This window comes from Miniopterus schreibersii (assembly GCF_964146895.1).
Source record: "Miniopterus schreibersii genome assembly, chromosome: 2".
Taxonomy (NCBI): Eukaryota; Metazoa; Chordata; class Mammalia; order Chiroptera; family Miniopteridae; genus Miniopterus; species Miniopterus schreibersii.
In genome coordinates, this window is record NC_138102.1 from 375119 (window position 1) to 391105 (window position 15987).

The 15987-nt window shown below is 57.7% G+C and overlaps 1 protein-coding gene across 2 annotated transcripts in view; it reads left to right on the plus strand.

The window, feature by feature from the left end:
- Positions 1-15987, plus strand: part of DLGAP2 (DLG associated protein 2) — a 274304-nt gene that overhangs the window by 221908 nt on the left and 36409 nt on the right. For both annotated transcript variants that reach the window (XM_081129834.1, XM_081129835.1), the window contains 2 exons: positions 6632-7686; positions 12322-12533. In XM_081129834.1, the coding sequence (XP_080985960.1) occupies positions 6632-7686; positions 12322-12533 (1267 nt within the window). The remainder of the gene's footprint in view (positions 1-6631; positions 7687-12321; positions 12534-15987) is intronic.

Below are 15987 nucleotides of genomic sequence, written 5' to 3' on the forward strand. Positions count from 1 at the left end.
TCGGCCTTGTATGTATTTTATTAGGTTACACCTAGCTGTTTCCCTTTATGGCGTCGGTGTGAATGGTTTTGTGTGTTTAATTTCAAAATCCGGTTGCTCCTTGCCGGGCTCTAAGAAAGCAGTTCCCTTTTGCGCACTGCCCTTGAATCCCGCACCCTCATTTCCAGGAATTGATCGATTCTTTGGGGTTCTCTATGTAGAATATTATGTCCCCTGTGAACAGCAAGCATTTTCTCTCTTTCCCGATCTGCACGGCTTTTGTTTCCCTCTCTTGTCTTATATCAGCCAGAGCTTCCAGCAAGATCTCGGGGGGGGGGGGGGCATCCTCGCCTCGTTTCCGCTCGGAGCATCTGGCGCCTCACTATTAAGTACCTGTAGGTTTTCAGTCAATGCCTTTGCCTCAAGTTGTGGAACTTCCCTCTATTCCTTTTTGCTTAGAGGTTTTACCATAAATGGGTTTGGTTTTTGCCAGATCCTTCTCTGCGTCTGTTGACCGGCTCCTGCGATTCTGCCCGGCCCGTTGCCGTGGTGATGGCATTAATTGGGCTCACTGTCCAGTCAGTCCCGCCCTCCTGAGGTCAGCGCCACGCGGTTTGGTTCCATTGGCTGATATTTTGTCGATGTGTGTTCATGAAGGAAATGCCTGGTCTCTGGTTCCCTTTCCTCGGCCTGGCTTTGGTATTAGGATGATGCCCTTTAATTTTCATAAAAGTTCATTCAGGTTTATAAAGTGAGGAAGTGTTAAAAAAGGACTGTGAATTCCGATTTCAAAATTATATTTGCTTATGAAATAACTCTCAAAAATCAAATATTTTAAAGCCAACTTTCTTCTGCTGGACTCTGGTATCTCCATTTAGGAATCAGCAACACATTTCTGACAGGTTATAAACTTTTTTCAAAGCAAAAATATAAGGTAATCAGCAAAAATTCTGGAAAAGGTGCCCTGGCCCGTGTGGCTCAGTTGGTTGGGCTTCGTCCCAGACACCGACCGTTCCCTTCCCGGTCAGGGCCCAGGCCCGGGCCGCAGGCTCGATCCCCAGCCGGGGGCGTGCGGGAGGCAGCCGATCAATGTTTCTCTCTCACATCGATGTTTCTCTCCCTCCCTCTCCCTTCCTCTCTCTCTAAAAATCAATAAAAAAGCCTTTTAAAAAATAATGTAAAAGGTAAAAAAAAGATATATTGATTTACATTAAGGAGCCTCTTGACTTGTATCAAAGGAGATCCAGGAGAAAGAGACTTTGGAGAGAGCCTGCCGCAGCCGCGGTCGGGGGAGTGTTTGGAATGACTCTAACTGGATCAGGTTTACACCCCGGCAGGCTCCTTTACACTTTGCAAGCCATTTTTTTAAAACGATAGACTGAAGATCTGCTTTAAAGCTATTTATTTAGCCCATAAATAAGAAATCATTGGATAATTAAGTGCAATTAAGTTGCAAATGTGCTCACCCTCCATGCTCAATCGGAAATATAATGAAATTCTGAAATGGAGCTGACGAGTTGAGCACCTGAATTCAGAAACCCGGCTTCCTTCTGCTCACATTATTCTAAACAGCTCTGCCGTTTGTCTTTTAAATTGGAACTTGGATATAGGCGGAGCCAATGGGAGTAAGAAAGAAACCTACTAGCAGGTCCTGGGAGAGAGGAGGGGCCAGTGCCGGGAGGAGACAGGCCGGCAGCCGCCGTTGGGACCCCTGCCAGGGGCTGTCACCTCCTGTGAGCCCATGACCCTGAAAGAGAGAAACAAGCACCTGTCACTGTCACCTGACCCGGACAGAGTCCCTCCGGGTGCGTCCTGAGGTTGGAAGAGCAGCCTCATGGCTTTGATGGCCTCTTGGGCCGCCAATGGGGTGGCCACCTCAGTGTCCACACGGCGGGATGAGAGTCCCGAGGGGGCAGGACAGCCAGCCCCGCCCAGGCCGTCCCCTCGGGAGTCAGAGCTGTCTGAGCCTGTGTGGAACCAGCGGTGCCTCTGAAACGGGGGTGAAACCACTCGGACTTGAAGGGTTTCACCCTCTGGGGCCATCATTTGGTAACAGAATTTAAGAGAACGTTTAGAGAAAAAAGCAGAGGAAGTGACTGAAAGCACAGCAGGTCCTGTGAACTGAAGTGGACCCGGAGCTCCCTGTGTGGAAGCTGTGGGGGGCCCCCTACAGATCCTCACTTCAGAGGGCTCAGGAGCTAGCTCTTCATTACTCTGAGCGGCTCCGGCCTGAGAACTGGGGAGAGGCTATGAAGACAGCTCCTAGCCCTGTGGGGTCTTCCAGCTGAGCCTGGCCGGCCCGGTGCTCACGTCCAACCCGTGTGTGTGCATTCCCCACCAGACATGAGGCCTGTGCTCTAGCTCAGGGTGTCTGCTGAGTGCCAGGTGATTGCAGAGCTTAGGGAGCTGGTGGGAGGCACCGGGATGGACATGAAGGGTCAGCACGCGGAACACGGCCCGTGGGCAGCCACCGGCATGGACAGAGGGGCGGCCAGTCTCGCTGCGTCTGGGGGACGCAGGGCCTGTCCTAGAAATACTCCCGGGTGACTCTGTGTATAACCCGGCAAGTAAAGCCAACGCCTTGGCTAGATGAGGGAGAGGATGCTGGTGAGGTCCCGGCCAGGCTGGGTTACGTCCGTGAGAAATGCTGACAAGGTGCGTGGGGTCCCCTGGTGCCCGGAGCACACCGTCGCCTGCTGCACTCCTCAGGGCCCTCCCGGCCGGAGGTTAAACAGCTGTCAGCCCTTCACTGCAGGGCTTGAATAATATCATTGGCTGGGCTGGTGAAAGTTAATTCATTTACTAACTTATACTTTGTCTCGTTGTGTAACAATGTAACAGTGAGTAACAAATAATGTGAAACATACTGATGATGTGTCCATCTGAGTCATGGTCCCAGAAATGTAAACAGGAGCAAAGGGCAAAGACAAGGGACACGGACACCCGAGATGTTGTGAGGACCCTAAAGCCGAGCCCAGATCTGCCTCAGCCGGAGCGAAGCCGAGACGCTTCAGCCGCACGTGTGGTGGGTAGAGACAGGAGCCGTGGACGCAGACACCCCGCTTCTAAACCACACTGCACAGGCCCTCCGCTGACCCCAAAGCACGCGGGGACGTGCCCTGGCCCGTGTTGTCTTCCATGAACATGGGCCGCGTTTCCATTCAGCTAGAGCATCACTAATTTCTTTCAACAACGTTTTGTAGTTGTCAGCATACAAACCATTAACTCTTTTGTGTTAAAGTTTTGAGAAAATTGTTTTTACTCTGGCTTCACATAGATGCTCCTGACATACGGGCGTGTCTCTCGTAGCTTCAAGGTAAGACGGGCAGGTTCACATGAGCTTCCTCCTCGTTTCCCCTGCCCTGTGCTGCGAGGGCCTGACTGGTGAGGTGGGCGCTGGGCAGTGGTGAGGGGGCAGCTGCAGGTGCTGCCCTGGTGGGCGGGGCAGGGGCGGGGCAGGACCTGGAAGGCCCGGCAGACGGATGGACAGACGGACAGAGGGAGCCGCAGAGAAAGGGTGGAGCCAGGGTGATGCAAAAGACCAGCCAGGACCATTGGACAATTTTGCAAGTTCCTACTGAATTTCTGAACAAATGTTAGTAAATTTAACTAGTTTGGGAAAAATACATGATAGCTCACAGTCCACTTTGTGAAGTTCTTCCTTGGTTTTGTCTTGTTTGGGTTTCTTTTTTACTTTTAGTTCACCAGGCTTCCACCAAGGATTTTCTTTTTAAGGTGGATCATGAGCACATGACACAGGTGGAGGGGCTGCCCCCCCACCCCCCCCCGGGGCAGATAAAATCTGATGAAAGGCAGGCAGGTGGGTAACATGGGTTACGTGGGCTTCAGGCAGAGGGAGACAAGACTGCTCTCCTGGGCAGGGAGGGACGCCCAGGTGCCCGCAGTGGGTAGGTCGGCCAGTGCCATCCCTGCCACGTCTCCTCTCCAAGGGTGGGTGGGGGTGTGGCTCCACGGTGCCCTCAGGGTTCACCCAGCCTGGTGGGCTCAGACTAGTGCTGGTTTGCAGCCACCATCTGGTGTAACTGGAAAGAGCACCTGGGGCCCCACACGCCACCGTCCCCCATTTATCAGCAGCCTGGAGCTGGATGTGGGGTCCAGGGCAGCCCTGACACCGAGTGTGTGCATGTGTGTGTGCCTGGGCACGTGTGTGTCTGCATGTCTGTGTGTCTGCATGTCGGTGTGTCTGCATGTCGGTGTGTCTGCATGTCTGTGCGTCTCCTTGCGTGCAAGGACCTCCGCACCCACACCCCACGCGCCCTCCAGCCCGTTTCCTGAGCCAGCAGAGGGGACCACGCTGCCTCCTGCAGGGCCGTGGGGAAGGCGAAGCCTGTGACAGGCGCCCCCCCGCAGCCGGCACACCACACACATCAGCTGGACTGTACGGTTTTATTTCCACACTCGGCACAGTCCTCTCAGGATGGGGAGGCCAGCGTCCCACGAAACCCGCAGTAAAACGCGCCCTCCCTTCCGGCTTGAATTCAAGGTGACGTTAGTGAGTAATGACTCGCTGGGAATTGGAAAGCAAGACGCTGTCCATGTTTACGTGTGTTCTCGAGGCTTCACAAGGAGAAAGTGCTTCCCCCTGAGTGTTTATTATTTGTTACACACACAGAAATCCTGCAGCCCAGGCCTTGTTACGCGTGTCTGTGCCACCAGCGTTCACAGCGCGTCATCGTCGCCGCCAGGGCTGCTGCAGTTACCTTAAGAGTTAACACATAAGTTCCTGCGCGTCCGTCAGGAAACCACCCTGGGTGGCGGAAATGAGACTGTGTATCCACAAGTCACATAATCGGGTTTAATTTGTTTCCTTTAAAGCTGTGTCTTTGACTGTGTGCTTCTATGTAACGGCATTCGTCACAGGCTTCGAGGCCAAGCCTTAGGCAGGACAGGAGACGAGAGCGACCGGCCGAGGGCCCCCTTTCTAATGTGCAGGAAGATTGACATTCACGGGAGGGTAAAGCAGGAGGTAACGGGAGGACATGGCCATGTGCACGCGGTGCTGCTGTTCGCCAGCTGAATGTAGAATTTCCTTTGAAAACTTGCTTTTAATTATGTTAAAACATAACGTAACCTAAAATGCCCCCTCCTGATAGATTAAAGGGCTCCGGTTATAATTGGGCTGTTGAAAAAGGAAGGCCCGGAGCAGCTATTACGGGAGAGTCGCTCCCAGAGACCGTGACACACCTTGAGCCATAAAACAGTGGCGCTCTCCTCGGAGTTAACGGCGTCATTGATCCCTCACCTGCTCATTGTGAGCGTGGGCAGGAGGGTGCCCTGCTGCCCGCAGGGTGAGGCAGCCCCCGACCCCCGACCCCCGACCCCCGACCCCCGAGCCCGCTCCCAGCCCACTGGGATCCCCAGAACATGTTGACATTCTCTGCTCCCAGCTGCGGGAGGTCCTGCCCCTGACTCCTCCGGGATCGGAGTGGATGTCCCGTCCCTGTAGGATATTCCCGTGTCTGACCTGGGACATGTGCACCCAGACCTCAGACCTGGCAGATGTTCTTGGCGAGTGGTGTCTCCTGTGTCAGCGACTGAGGGCTGGGCTGCGAATTACCGGGTGGAAGCTGCGTGTCTCTGAGCTTCTTTCCCGTTTCCCACGTCTCCTCGGGTGTTTGTCTGCAGGTCGCTGTGGGGTCCGGGTGGGTGGCTCTGAGTTCTGGGGGACGGGCCGTGGTCAACGGAGCCAACTGGTCTCCACTTCCCCAAGGAGACAGCTCTGTGCCGTTCCCAAAGGGGATGGGGCTGGGCCACGGCCTCCCCCCCAGGCGCAGTCCTGAGGCCCCTCCTGGGCTCCCGGGCTCTGCCCACCCCTTTTCCTGCCGAATCAGGTTCTTGTGCCTGTGTTTCCTGCAGGGGTCCTGTTGTGTGCATGTTATATAATATCTATGCACATGATAGATACAGAGCGACATCATCTGCGCACTGTAGATGGGTATTATGATGACTATTTACATGATATAGACAGTCCGCCTAGGCACAGCACACACTGTGACAGAGCCTGTTATTTTCCATGTAGAATATTAGATGCATATTGCCTACTGTACATGCATGTAATACTCAGATAATCAAATGTTACTCATTTTTCCCCTCAAACTGTTCATTTGCTTAATACCACAAAATCTTGCTTTCACAGGACCTGATGCATCTGGGAGACACTGAATAGTTGTTGTAAAACAGTATTTGGTCCCTGGCCAGTGTTCTCAGTGTTAGAGCCTCGGCCTGGCCCTGAAGGGTGGTGGGTTTGATTTCCAGTCAAGGGCACCTACCTGGGTTTCAGGTTCGATCCTCGGCCCCAGTTGGGGTGCGTGTGGGAGGCAACCGACCTGCCTCTCCATCGATGCCTCTCTCCCCCTCCCCCCACTCTCTCTAAAACAATCAAGAGAGACTATAGCCTCGTGCGTGGATTATCAAACGATAAACAAAGCCGTATTTGGGAATACCAGTTTATTTTTCCTGAGATTCTTGTATTTTGGAGCAGCTGATGTATAAGAACGTGCCGCCCACGTGCGTGCCCAGACCGAAAGGGGCCGCTGACCGCTGCATATAGCTCGCGCCTGGGGTGTCAAGCCGCTCGTTTTCTGTCGCCGTTTCCACCGAGTCTCACGCGACGCTTCTGTTTCCTCCACAGACCAGCAGTACTCGTGGTCCCCCGCTCAGCACTTCAATGAGGAGAGATACTCCCCCGCCCCCAGGAACATGAAAGGGTTCTCGGGGAGCCGGAGCCAAGCCCCGCTGTGCTCCGCCCACGCCTGCGGCCTGGCCCCGCCCGACGACTGCGAGCACCTGCGCCGTGGGCCGGACCCGCGGCCGCCCTACCTGCTGAGCCCCGCGGACGGCTGCCCGGCGGACCACCACCGCTGCTCGCCCCGCAGCTCCGTGCACTCCGAGTGCGTGATGGTGCCCGTGGTGCTGGGCGGGCACGTGTCCAGCAGCACCTTCCCCAGGATGCACTACAGCTCCCACTACGACACCCGGGACGACTGCGCCGTGCCCCACGCGGGCGCGAGGGCCAACCGCATCCCCGCCAACCTCCTGGACCAGTTCGAGAAGCAGCTGCCCCTGCACCGGGACGGGTTCCACACGCTGCAGTACCAGCGGACGTCGGCGGCCGAGCAGCGGGGCGAGAGCCCGGGCCGGATACGGCACCTCGTGCACTCCGTGCAGAAGCTCTTCACCAAGTCCCACTCCTTGGAGGGCTCCTCCAAGGGCAACGTCAACGGGACCAGGGGCGACGGCCGGGCGGAGGACCACCACCACGGCCACCACGCCAAGCACAGCAGGCGGAGCAAGAGCAGGGAGCGGAAGCCCGAGAGCAGGCACAGGCCGGGCCTGAGCAGCTGGTGGAGCTCCGACGACAACCTGGACAGCGACAGCACCTGCCGCGCCCCCAGCGTGGTCGCCCGGCACCTGGCCGACCGCGCCGCCCACTGCTACCCGGAGCCGCTGCCCGGCGCCTTCGGGGACCTCTCCCTGAAGACGTCCAAGAGCAACAACGACGTCAAGTGCTCGGCCTGTGAGGGCCTGTCCCTGACGCCCGACGCCAAGTACATGAAGCGGAGCTCCTGGTCCACGCTGACCGTGAGCCAGGCCAAGGAGGCGTACCGCAAGAGCTCCCTGAACCTGGACAAGCCGCTGGCGCACCAGGAGATCAAGCCGGCCCTGAGGCCGTGCCACTACCTCCAGGTAAGGTCCCGGGGCCAGGCCGCCGCGGGCACCGAGGTCTCTGCAGCAGCCTCTCCCGGGGGCACCCGCTGCCCCGCCCCGGGAGGGCCGCTGGGCAGCCCGACCCTCCCCTCGAACGCGGGCGATGGGTCCTCCCTCTGATGCCTCTCGGCTGCGGAATTTAGCATCACGGTGTTTTAGCCCAGGTAACGTCTTCTCATTCAGAAGTGGCTGGCGGGCCCGGCAGGCGAGGCTCAGGGGCCGAGTGTCAACCCAGGAACCAAAAGGTCAGCGGTTCGATTCCCGCTCAGGGCACGTGCCCGGCTCGTGGGCTCGATCCCCAGTAGGGGGCGTGCAGGCAGGAGGCGGCCGATCGATGGTGTCCTCTCCGTGTGTCCCTCTCTCTGCCTCTCTCTCTCAAACGCAATTTGAAAAAACAAACATAAAGTAGCGTCCGGTGGGGCCCCGTGGAAGTGGGCCTGCGGCTTGCGTGGGTTCACTGGCCCCACCCGACCATGGCATCGTTAGGCGCGATTTTGGGAAACGCCCCTGTGCCTCTGGGGTGCAGGTGAATGAATTCACCAAGGGCGAGAACAGATGGACGACGATCGTGGGTGGGGAGAGGCAGAGCATCGCGAATCTCTGGTTTACGTGTTTCCCTCTCACTCTGCCTCCAGATCGCGTCAACCGCTGGGTGTGTGGGGGAGCGTCGGCCCGGGAGGCGCCCATGGGTGCCTCTGAGTACTTGCATCTGTTAACTGTCATTAGCAGAGCCGGAGGGTCTGTGTTTTTCTCCAGCGTTTGTGTAGCTTGTTCTCCATCCACAGTCACACCCCCTTCCTGACCGTGCTGGGCGCAGGCCGGGGGAGGGACCCTCACAGGACGAGCCGCCGGCCGGGTGCCGCCTGAGTCACCGGCGTCAGTTATCGGAGCAGATCACTAACCGAGCGGCCTCAGGAGTCAGGGGCCATCGTCCAGAACCCGGTGGTGCTGCTTGTCGAGGAAACGCTAACCCAGCTGCTTTCACGGGCAGGTTTATTCAGAGACAAGTGGGTATTTTTATAGCAACGTGAGGGGCGTAGATTTTGCGGGTATTTGGCGAGTCCTAGTAATGTGCAGACATAAAATGCTCACCAGCACGTTGCCAGCAGCAGCGGGCCCTTCACGGTCACCGACAGAGCAGAATTCCCGCCCCCCTGCCTGTCCCTGGGGCCTCCGAGAGGACACTCAGCACGGCGTCCCCGCCGGCCACGGCTGCCGGCCTCACACCCGCAAAGGGCCCCACCGAGGCCGCCTCTGTCCGCCCTCCTGTGTAACACCCTCTTCCCTGCCCTCCAGCGGCCCTTTCTGATGTTTTAATTATGGAAAATCTAATCCTATAAAAAGGTGCGCTCAGCCCAGGAACCAAGGGGCCACCAGTCCGGTTCCTGGTCAGGGCACTTGCCGGGCTGTGGGCTCCGTCCCCGGAAGGGGGCAGGCGGGCGGCAGCCAGTGGATCTCTCCCTCTCCCTCCCCCTTCCTCTCTGAAATCAACAAAAACATATTTTTTTAAAAAAGGAAAATAACAGGGTGTAATGCAACGGACCCCATGCACTCCCCACGCAGCTTCAGAACCAGTCAACACCTGGCTGCGCTGTCCGTCGGCACCTCACACCTGCCCATTCAGGCTGCGCCCCCGCAAGTCCCCCGAAGACCAGTAAATACTCTGCACTTGTCCTCAAGGACCCGCCCGGGGGGTGAGGGCCCCCCTGAAACGTCTCCGCAGTGCCGTTACCAACGTGAAAACTGACATCAACTCTAGTGGTTTCGGGTCCAGCGAGTATTCAAATGCCCTGATTGTCACAGTTTCTTTTTACCGCTTTGTTTGAATCCAGACACAGACGGGGAGCCCATGGGGCTGGGTTGATGTTGAAAATCTGCAGGTCCCTCCTCCTGTGACTTTGGGGTGGAGCTTAGGACCTTGTCCACTTGTTGACTGTCCTGCTGTCTGGGCATCACTGCCCTGGCCTCCCACTGGCATCACTGCCACCTGCCCTGACCTCCCCGTGGCATCACTGCCACCTGCCCTGGCCTCCTGGTGGCATCACTGCCCACCGGCCCTCTGGCTCCCATGCCCGTGGTTTCTCCGTGTGCACTGTGTGGTCACTAAACGTGTCACGTTCACTGACGTCCTCCTCGGCTAGCCCGTGAGGCCGGGTCACACCTTCCCCTCCTCTTCTGGTCCCTGCCCCTCGGACACGATGGGGCATCAGCGATGTGGGCGAGAGGGCTTGGCTGAGCTGTGACCAGCTGTGAGTCCCCAGACTTCAGAACACTCGGCCTTTACATGGCAGCATCTAAACAATGACAGGTTGTGACCCGATCCCGTGACAGCTGTGACTCAGTGGACCCACCTTAAAGCCCAAGCTCCTGGAGTGAAACCACGGGGCTCCGAGGCCCAGGTGAGCAGGGAGGACGGTCACCTTGTCCCCGGCAAACCCACCTGTCACCTCCGTTCCTCTGAGGCCCTGCAGGTTCCCAGACGTAGGCCTGGCCCCAGACAGGCCACCTCAGGGACAGCTGTCCTGGACACACACAGTCTCTGAACGAGCAGAGCCCGGGCTGCCCCCCGGTGGGAGGCACTGCTGGTGTGGCGGGTGCTGTGGTGTCCCCGGGGTGGTGCTGGCTCCCTGAGCCCTGGGACCCGCGAGGACACGCGCTCCTCAGGGGGCTCGTCTCTTCCAGCAGCCGGTTCCTGTCCCTCCCACCTCGGTGTCTCCGTGAAGCCACCGCATCCCCGACGCAGCTCGGCGGTTCCATCCTTCCCTGTCCTCGTGGTCACCGCGGGTCCCGCGTGAGAAGACTCGTGACCCTGAGCAGCCGACCCGCTCACGTCTCCCCGGCAGTCTGAGCCGGTGTCGGGCTCGCGGGAGCTGAGGTCCAGCACGTCCGAGAGGCTCAGGCACAGATGTCCCCGCACGTGGACTGCGTGAAACTCCTCGAGGGACCGGGGGCCTCGCGTGCAGACCCGGCTTTACCGACAGGGGCTGTGCACCGAGGGCTTTGTCCTGTGACCTACGGGGAGGGTTTCACCCAAGGGGGGGAAGCAGATGCTCGCGTTCTGCGCTTCCTTTCACCCCAAACGAGAGCGAGTTGGAGCTGAACACGGGGCTGTTTTTCAGTCTCACCTTGTACTGAACACGGAGTTACCGTCAGAGGAAGACTCTGTGTTGTTGAGGTCGGAGCAGACACCGGGCGAGCGAAGGGAAATGTGACCCATTTGTTCTCTGAGAAAGCTCTTGTTTTCGAATTTTCTCCGTCAGTGGACAGAGCTCCGAAGGTCAGCCTTCAGTGAATGCCACGCTGAGCGGGTGGGCACGTCGCAGCCGAGCTCGGGGACACAGAGCCCCGCAGGTCGCCCGGGCAGTGGCTTCTGGGGACAGGAAGGTGGGCGGTGGCCGCCCAGCCCGGGGGAGGACAGTCGGGCACTGGCACTGCCATGTGGGCACGGGGGGGGGCTCTGCCCCTGTGGAGATGCGCGCGGTGGGCCTAACCTGGGACGGCGCCGACGGAGTGTTTTTCCCTGAGTGTTCGCTCTGTCCGGTGGGGTCCCCGCATGACCCAGCCTCGGCCGTGCGATGTGTGCTCGGTCCCCCTGGCTTCTGCTCCATCCACTGCTGGGGATTTTTGCTTTTTTTTTAAATATGTTTTTATTGGCATCAGAGAGAGAGGAAAGGAGAGGGAGAGAGAGAAACGTCAATGATCCCCTGCTGGGGATCGAGCCGCACCCCGGGCTTGTGCCCTGACCAGGAATCGAACCCCGACCTCCAGGTTCATAGGTCGATGCTCAACCACTGAGCCACGCTGGCTGGGCTGCAGCTGGGGTTTAAAGGGGTGAGACGGGAGGGGTGTGACCCTAAGAAAATGAACTGGGCACCTGAACAGTGGCTCAGAGGAAAAATAAAACACGGAAATAAATGAACACAGGAGCTTCCCTGGCCAGGCTGACTGGACTCGGGGTCCGGAGGCGACCGGAGCGGCATCAACGGGATCTCATCTGCTCAGACGATGCAGACCCTGTCTGGCTGCCACGGAAACCACGTCCCTCCACGCAGTTCCCCGTGGGGGGGGCAAGGGCCAAGACGTCAACCTGCATGACCGGGCCTGAGGCTCAGCCTGCACCCAGACTGGACACGGGGCACAAAAGCCCGAGCAGGCATTTCAAGTGGGGCCCTGCAGGGAATATACAAGGTGCCCAGGGGCTCCGTTCCCCCTGGGCCTGCAGCCTGGCGTGGGCACTGCCCTCCTCTCCCGCTTCCTCTTGCTCCGCACCGGCAGCCCTTTTAGTCTCAGTTCTCTCAAATTTTCGCTCCTTCAGTCCTGGGAGGAAATTAATCTAAACGTTATCTGTGGTTTTTCCAGGTGCAGAGGTCACGGGGTTTCCTCATTTCACTTTCCTGACACCCTCACTTTTTCCATCACGTTCTCTGTCGCTCCTATAGGAGAAGAAAGAATCACTCCATGGTTACGTCCCATCAGGGCTGCCCTGCGAGGCACCGTCTGTGCGTCTGACCGTCAGGGGCCCTGCCCTCGGGCCCTGGGGAGCTTGTTCCTGAGAGAGCCGGGCTTGGGCTCGGACGGACGACTGACGCAGGTGTGCCCGTCTCTCCCCTGCAGGTGCCGCCGGACGAGTGGGCAGGGTACCCGCCCGGGGGCAAGGAGGACGAGATCCCCTGCAGGAGGATGCGGAGCGGCAGCTACATCAAGGCCATGGGCGACGACGAGAGCGGGGAGTCCGACTCCAGCCCGAAGACGTCGCCCACGGTGGCCCTGCGGCCGGAGCCCTTGCTCAAATCCCTGGGACAGAGGCCGCTGGGAGGGCTGCAAACGTAAGACCCCGACGCGCCTTCTCCCCCGAGCGCCTCACCTCGGGCCTCCCCCTCCCAACGCGCCCGACCGCGGCCGGCGGCCTTGACTAAGCAGTTTCTGAGTTAAAACCTTAGACTATGGCCATCGGTTTGCAAGGCCTCTTAGAACAAGTCGGGTCTTTGGTTATTTACTTATTACGGAGTAATTAAGGAGAGAGGCTTGGGCGGTTTCTACCTCAGCTTTCATTTTAAAGCAGCTGTCCTAACCAGTGGTCCATCCGTCATTCCTGGTATTTTCATCAGGAGCATGCTTGTGAGTGTGTGTGAGCGTGTGTGTGAGCGTGTGTGTGAGCGTGTGTGAGTGTGTGTGAGCGTGTGTGAGTGTGTGTGAGCATGTGTGTGTGTGTGAGCGTGTGTGAGTGTGTGCGTGTGAGTGTGTGTGCGTATGAGTGTGTGTGCGTGTGTGTATGAGTGTGTGTGTGAGTGTGCGTGCGTGTGTGTGCGTGTGTGTGTGTGAGTGTGTGTGTGTGTGTGAGTGAGTGTGTGTGTGAATCATAATAGGACATTTTTTTTTTACTGTAACTTCATAAGTGCATTTTTAGGGAATAATTTTTAGGTTGAGGACAGGAAATGGGCTGATTTACAAATATAATAGCATATGTTTTGTATGTTTGCCCAAAGATACGTTATTGATAAATTTAATTTCCAAATGCAGACAGAGACGACTGTCTGGTAAGTCGGTGATTCCCAGGACTCTCCTCAGCGTCAGGCTGGTCGGCCTGGTCCGCGTGGTCCCCGCCGCTGGGTGCGGGTGCTCGTGGGAGAACTGCCCCGTCTCCCAGGCGAACGGTCAGCTGTTGGGTGTGAAGGTCGACAGCAGGGTGAACTGTCCGGTCTGTGCCTTGCTGACATCACACAGGAGCTGGTGGTTGTAACGCTCGCGGGTCAGTGACGCTCGGGCCAGGCCTTGTTTCTGTGACGCCCCTCCCGTGCCTGTGCACACGGTGCTGAGCACAGCGTCTCCCGGAGGGCGGGGCCCCTGCAGCTCCCCAGCCGGTGCTCCCCTCTGCCGGGCGCCCGCTTGCTTCCCTGTGCCCTGCTCACACGGGGGGGGGGCATGGGCCACATTTGTCACCATCCCTGTGTCTCCTCGGTGCCGGGCCCTCTGCCGCGTACACAATGAACGATGAAGAAAACTGACCTCCGTGAGCCACTCGTCAGGGACAATTGCTAATCAACGTAATAAATGAAGGAGCATTAAGAGCACCCGTGAAATAACCGTTCTTAAGGATTCTAAAATTAGAGGTCATCCATCTAAAGGACGTGTGTAAAGCGATTCAGCCTCCACTTCCTTAGATTCTTTTATCTCCATCAAGAAGGCCATATGCTCCCCAATAAATTCAGTGGGAAAGGACCAGATGCTGGCCCTTGGAAACGTCTCGCAGCTGAAGTGCACACGGTTCGGCTGCGGCCCCCTGTGCTCCGCGGGGGGGGTGTCTCCCGCCGCAGCTCCCGCCGCCACCCCACCGTTCACTGAGGCTGGCGGGCCGGGGGCAGTTTTCTCTGCGGGTTTTGGTGACCCTGTTGCCAGCTGCCAGACGGTGCATTTGCAACTCCGGTGATGAGCCCGACCTCCTGGGCTCCAGGGGGTGGAAAGTGCCTCTTGTCAGAGGTGCACCGTCTGGATGGGAGGCAGGGACCAGGGGTGCGGGTGGCCCCTGGCGCTGGGCCCCAGGTCTCTCCCAACCCAACCGGGCGCTGTCCCACTGAGCGCTGTGAGGATTCTGCTGGGACGGGCCCGTGGCTCATCTCCCCGGACGTGTGACAGGACACGACCTGAGAAAGACCATCCTCTGAAGACAGCTGGTGACTCCTGTCGTGCAGCCAGCAGGCTCACCCCCAACACGGGCCCTTCCCAGGAGTCGTGGCCCATCCATTTGTCTCCAGAGCCCGCCCATGCTCAGGAAATGCAGGCCTCAGAGGGTCCCTGTGGGCTGCGCGTCGGGGGAACCACGCAGGCTGCGCAGGCCGTGGAGCTGGGGCTGTCTGCAGAGGGGGACGGGTGAAGCCCGAGAGGTGTGAGGCCGGATTGGGGAACCGGCTCCTGCCGCCGAACGTTCTTGCAGTTTCCGTTGTTTCCTGTTGGCTCCTTCGTCGCCTCTCTGGACAGTTTTTCCCTTTATGTCCTTAGACCTGTTTTGTCCTTCGATCTTCAGCTGAATGCTCTTTCGGGAGGGAAAGTGTTTCAGACGATGAAGGGTCCCAAGTGTAGCTCCAGCTTCTGTTCCCATGACTTTCTTTTCTGCACTTTTGTGGGGGTTTTTAAAATACCACTTTTTATTCCTTTTAGAAACATACATGGTCTTAATTTATCTAAAACGATCACTTTTCAAAGCAGTATTTAAGTACCCTTTTATGGTTAGTGCTTTCATTTTTAATTACAGTTTATATTCAGAATTATTTTGTATTATTTTCAGGTGCAGAGCATGGTGGTTAGAGAATCACATACTTTACAAAGTGCTCCCGTCGATACTTCCAGTCCCCACCTGGCACCATCCACAGTTATTACGATATTACCGACTGCGCTCCCTGTGCTGTGCTTTACGCCCCACGACTGTTCTGTAACCGCCAGTTCATACCCCTTAATCCCTCTTCACCCCGTTTCCCACCCGCTCCCCTCTGGCCAGTGTGGCTCAGTGGGTTGGGCTTCGTCCCAGGCACCAAAAAGGTCGCTGGTTCCATCCCCACTCAGGGCAGGTGCCCGGGCTGTGGGCTCCACCTCCAGTGGGGGCCGGGCAGGAGGCAGCCGGTCGAAGCTTCTCCCTCTCCCGCTCCCTTCCTCCCTCTAAAAATCAATTTTTAAAAATAGTTAAAAAAGAAAGATGCCCCGTGTTTGGAATTACACATTCAGTCTTATGTTTCTCCTTCATCTGACCCACGAAAATCTCCCACCCGCCTGAGGCGACGGGCAAGGGGACGGCGGGTGCCTGGGTTCTCGGGTTATTTACTTGTGTCAGCAGCTGTGGGCAGAGGCTGGGGCGGCACAGGTGTTACGTAAACTTGTTTTCCATGAGCTGAGTCACGGGAGAGGTTTGTGAGCCCACAGCGCAGCCGGCGAGCCTCCCGCGTGCAGACGGGCGGGGAACGCAGCCTCCGGGGAGCAGCTTCTCTGCTCCACAGCCACTCTCTCCTGCAGCCTCCAGGGGACGCGAGGGCCTCGCGGTGCACAGGGCGCCCCGAGGCCCGCGTCATTTGAAAGGGGAAAAATGGGGGGGGGGGGATGTTTTTGTCTTTTTCTAGAAATCTTTTTACGGTTTCCTTTTCAATTTTTCTGAGCTCCCACCACGTCTACATGTGAAAATACATTTCAACCCCTGACAGCCGGGCTGCTCAAGTAGGAATTATCATTTTGGGGGAATAACCGAGGGGCTTAAAGGAAATTTCAAATGATAGGGGACTCCTATGGGCGAAGTTC